This window comes from Berghia stephanieae, chromosome 3 (assembly GCF_034508935.2).
Source record: "Berghia stephanieae isolate SIO BIC M18660-M18661 chromosome 3, UCSD_Bste_1.3, whole genome shotgun sequence".
In the NCBI taxonomy this organism is placed as follows: domain Eukaryota; kingdom Metazoa; phylum Mollusca; class Gastropoda; order Nudibranchia; family Aeolidiidae; genus Berghia; species Berghia stephanieae.
Window position 1 is genome coordinate 59937417 of NC_088362.1, and position 5000 is coordinate 59942416.

A 5000-nucleotide genomic window follows, 5' to 3' on the forward strand; every position below is an offset into this window, starting at 1 on the left:
AGCAGTAGTAGTAGTAGTAGTAGTAGTAGTAGTAGTAGTAGTAGTAGTTGTAATAGTAGTTAGTAATAGTAGTAGCAGTAGTAATAGTAGTAGTAGTCGTAGTAGTAGTAGTAGTAGTAGTAGTAGTAGTAGTAGTAGTAGTAGTAGTAGTAGTAGTAGTAGTAATAGTAGTAGTAGTAGTAGTAGTAGTATCATCATCATTGTTCTTCATATATAATATATAGTTATCATATCTTATATTCTTTGCTTATTTCTAATGTTATATTGTTAAACTATTTTGATATTAAAGACAATAATATTCTAGCATTTTCCTTTTCGTTTACAATTCAACCCAAAAAAAATTCAATCATTATCTACAATAAACCTTTCATGATTTGTCTCGATTCAATTTAGATATCCTATCTTCAAACAGAATTGCTCAATTGTTCGCATTCAAATAAGATGAGATGATCCGATCATCATGAAACACGTAAGACCTTTATTTCACAGACACTGACAAATTGTTGTAGATATATTATATTATGTATTGTTTGGGTAGAAAACAAGAAAATCCATTCATTATCAAACAATTTCAGGGATTATATAATCAGCATCAGTCGTATTTCAGATTATATTCAATTATACTATTCTATTACAATTGTTTTTCAAATATTAAGCGCATCCTGTTATCGATAGAAATAGATCTACTTGACGTCACTCAGCTCTTTGAAATGGGCATGATCTATATTAACTTTCCATGTGCTCGAGGTCATTGTTCACATTGCAAAATGTGCTCAACGTGACCCACTTAGTGAAAAGTGTTCACAGATTTTTAAATATCTAACATCACGATTGGTCATTTGATTCAGCTTGACACATGGGTATATTTATAACATTTGTAAACAAAGGAACGCGTTTACATTTGTTAAGAAATATCTAATCGTTGGAGAGCGACTAATCATGTGATTGATGACCTGGTTGGACGAAAACATGAATATAAATCGCTCCCATTGGTTGTTTGTTTTGGGGTTTTTTAACCAGCCATTTTATGAGTAGTTCTCACTTAATTGTATCAACCAGACTATAGATAGAACAAAGTTGACAACACTCAGGTCTTTGTAATTGTTTTTGTTTTTTTTTTGTTTGTTTTTTTTTTTGTTGATTTTTTGTTTTGTTTTTTGCCATCGATGTTTATGAGTAATGCTCACTAATCTGTATTAACCAGACAATAAAGGTTACACATAGTTTTGTGTGTTGGTCTGTTATACTTCCGGATGGTAATGTTGTGAGCTCCTTAGCCAAGCGCATACTATCTATAGATTAACGTCACCCGGGTCTTTGTTATTTTATTTTTTTTGCTATCCATGTTTATGAGTAATTATCACTAAATTGTATTTACCAGACTATAGATAGTATGCGCTTGGCTAAGAAGCTCATAACATTGCCATCCGGAAGTATAACGGACCAACAAACAAAACTGTGTGTATCCATAAACGTTTATAGTCAGGTTAATACAGTTCAGTGAGCATTACTCATAAACGCGGATGGCAAAAACAATAACAAAGACCTGATTGACGTCATCTTCGTTCTATCTATAGATAGAATGCGCTTGGCCAAGGAGTTCACAACATTGCCATCCGGAAGTATAACGGACCAACACACAAACTCTGTGTAACCATGAACTTTTATAGTCTGGTTAATACAGTTTAGTGAGAACAACTCACAAACGCGTCATTTTTTGGTCAGTGTCAGTCCATAACTTTACGAAGGCTACAGTTTTAGTGTCAGGCTATAGATAGTATGCAGATGACGTCACTCAAGCCTTTGTTATTGTTTTTGCCATCCGCGTTTGTGAGTTGTTCTCACTAAACTGTATTAACCAGACTATAAAAGTTCATGGTTACACAGAGTTTGTGTGTTGGTCCGTTATACTTCCGGATGGCAATGTTGTGAACTCGTTTGGCCAAGCGCATTCTATCTATAGTTATGGCCTGACACTGACCAAAAAATGACGTCAGAATGCCAGTCTTTTGCCATAAAAGAAAACAAATCGTGAGTTATATTCAATAGTTCAACCAATGAAATAACTTGTTTCCATGAGCCATACTAACGACAACTCACTAGACAGTGCAAAAACCAAATAATGACGTTAAACTGCCAGTCCTTTTGGATTTCAGTGTCAGGCTATAACATAACGATGGCTACGGTCAGTGTCAGGCCATGAGTTTACGAAGGCCACGGTAAAACAAAGATGGGAATAGTTTATGTTGGTTTGTCTTGTGTGGAAACTGAAGTGGTTGGGCTCAAGAATTCTGCTCTGTTTCCACGACGCCCTTTCTTTAAAATAGACCTCATAATGTTGTGTGTGTGTGTGTGTGTGTAACTGTAAAATTCGATTGTTTGAAAACACTGTAAGACATCAAAGGAATTGGCGTTTGCTTGACAAGCATAAAAGATTCATTATTCATATGAGAGAAACAGTGACTGTTCGAGGTCAAATGGGTGCGGGTTCGATGGAATTGATGCGTGAGAGAGAGAAAGAGAGAGTATGAGGGAGAGAAAGAGATAGGGAAAGGGAGAGAGAGAGAGAGAGAGAGAGAGAGAGAGAGAGAGAGAGAAAGAGAGAGAGAGAAGAAAGAGAGAGTGAGAGATGGAGAGAGAGAGGGTGGGGGGAGGGAGATATGAGGGAAGAACACAAATATCATGAAGGGTTGGGGAATAAATTGTTTTATTCTAGATTAAAGTTGTTTTTTATTGTATAGATTGATGCTGTGCGCTTGGCTAATACACTCACAAAATTGCCATCCTGAAATATAACGGACCAAAACACAATACTGTGTGTCACCTTGAACGTATAGATGCCCTGTGCTCTTGGCTATGCTCTATGGGCTTCACGACTTGACTCCACAGCAGGGGGTATTGAAACAATTGGAATCAATACTCTTCCTTCCTAATTACGCAAGGTAACTTAGTAACACTGGCTCTAAACTATCGGAACAACGGCGGACGCCGGTATGAAATATTTCTCTGGCGAGCATAAAGGGTATCCAGAGGGAAAAAAAACACATAAATTTGATCATGTTTTGACTTTTACACATTCTGATCACAAGGCATATGAAAAGTTCTTGTCAGCATGAAAAATAAAAAGTAATGATTTTCTTTGTTTAGAACCAAGATAGCCGCCGTTACCGGGCGCGTGACATCAGGCTATTGAATCGTATTGTCTGATGGCACGTCGCCCAGCAACGGCGAACAGCGTGGTTCTAAACAAAGAAAATCGGTACTTTTTATTCATCATGCTGGCTAGAACTTTTTCACATGTCATGTGATCAGAATGTATAAAAGTCAAAACATGATCAGATTTATAATGTTTTTCTCCCCTGGATACACTTTTATGCTCGTCGGAGAAGTATTTCGTAAGGGCGTCCGAAATTGTTCCGATAGTTTAGAACCAGTTACTAAGTTACTAAGTAATGCGTCATTACGAGGGAAGTGACGTCACGACTGTTGAAGCCTGTTACGCCCTCCCGCCACGGAATAATAAGATCCCGTCTAGGCATTCCTCGAAGGAATATGGATAATCCATCAAATAAGATGTCTGATGTCAACAGGAATCACCCCAAGGAAAAACAGCGAAAGTGCCTGAAGCGGGACTCGAACCCGGAACTTTCCGAAACACAGTATAATGCTTTAACCACTCGGCCACTTCGCCCCTTTGTTATACAAGTACAATACAACATTCATCAAAATTTAAAGCTAGACGTGTAGAATTTGCACTTGAATCTGCAGGGGTCATTCGTTTGTAAGACGGTTAGAACCCAAGGTATTATGTTCTATACATATTCATTAATGTGAATGTCATACCTACAGGTTTGGGTAACTTGTAATAATATGAGGAGAAGAAGAAGAAGAAGAAGAAGAAGAAGAAGAAGAAGAAGAATATGAAGGAGTAGAAGGAGGAGCATGATGATGATGATGATGATTATGATGATGATGATAATGGTGATGATGATGATGTTGATGATAATGATGGTGATGATGATGATGGTGATGGTGACGATGATGATAATGATGACGACGACAACGACGACGATAAAACTTACCATGGGGTTGATTATATGACTAGTTTTAGCAAGCAATGTGGGCACAGCAGACACAATGGGGTTGAGATCAAACCCAGGCACATAGGCAAAACAAATACTGACCACCGCGTAAGGTGTCCACGTCAGAAGAAAACAAATACACATCACAACCGTCATCTGAAAATTAATATAAAATATAAGTATGAAAAAATCCCGCGGTTGTGAATTTTCGATAACTCAAGTGTGGTCAATACTTAACATTAATTCTCTCCTTACCAGCCATTTTCAGGATTTCCCCCGAAACTTCACACCCAACTAACACAAAAATATATTTTTTATCACTCAAACACAATTGCGGTAAAATTTTTGCGATACATAATTTCTGATGCAAAACATGCTTTACAACACACTGTTCATTTTCTTTAATTGTTATGATGTACAAAAGATATTTGAATAAGAAAAACGTTGGTTGTATCGTAACGAATGTGACGATTTTCCTATAGTTGGTAAGGAAAGAGTTAAAAACATAACTCTGATCATGGTTTGACTTTTTATACATTCTGATCCACGTGATCTGTGAAAAAATTCTAACTAGCATGAAGAATAACAGTACCAATTTTCTTTGTTTAGCGTTGTTCTCTAGGTGTCTATTCTTCCACCTGATTTCAATATAACGCTAGCAATAGAAGTGTGACATATAATATTTTAAATAAGTTTACAAAGTAATTTAAAACTCATGGCAATTTTGTAAAAGAATCCGGCTGGACACGGTCTGAAAAAAATAAACATAATTAAATAACATTCCCTTTATTCATCCCTTAGGGGAAATTTGTCTCTCAGGACTATTCCAAAGAAAGTCTGGAATAACCCAGACGTCAGCCGCAGTGCAGCGCCTCAATTTGAGCTAGGGCAAGGTGTCTTGCTCGAGGCCACACAGCA

The 5000-nt window shown here is 37.0% G+C and overlaps 1 protein-coding gene across 1 annotated transcript in view; it reads right to left on the reverse strand.

Annotated features, from left to right (window-relative positions):
* Window positions 1–5000, reverse strand: part of LOC144969609 (visual pigment-like receptor peropsin) — a 31254-nt gene that overhangs the window by 5770 nt on the left and 20484 nt on the right. Inside the window, exon 5 of the mRNA XM_078908750.1 lies at window positions 4083–4238. Within this exon, the coding sequence (XP_078764876.1) occupies window positions 4083–4238 (156 nt within the window). The remainder of the gene's footprint in view (window positions 1–4082; window positions 4239–5000) is intronic.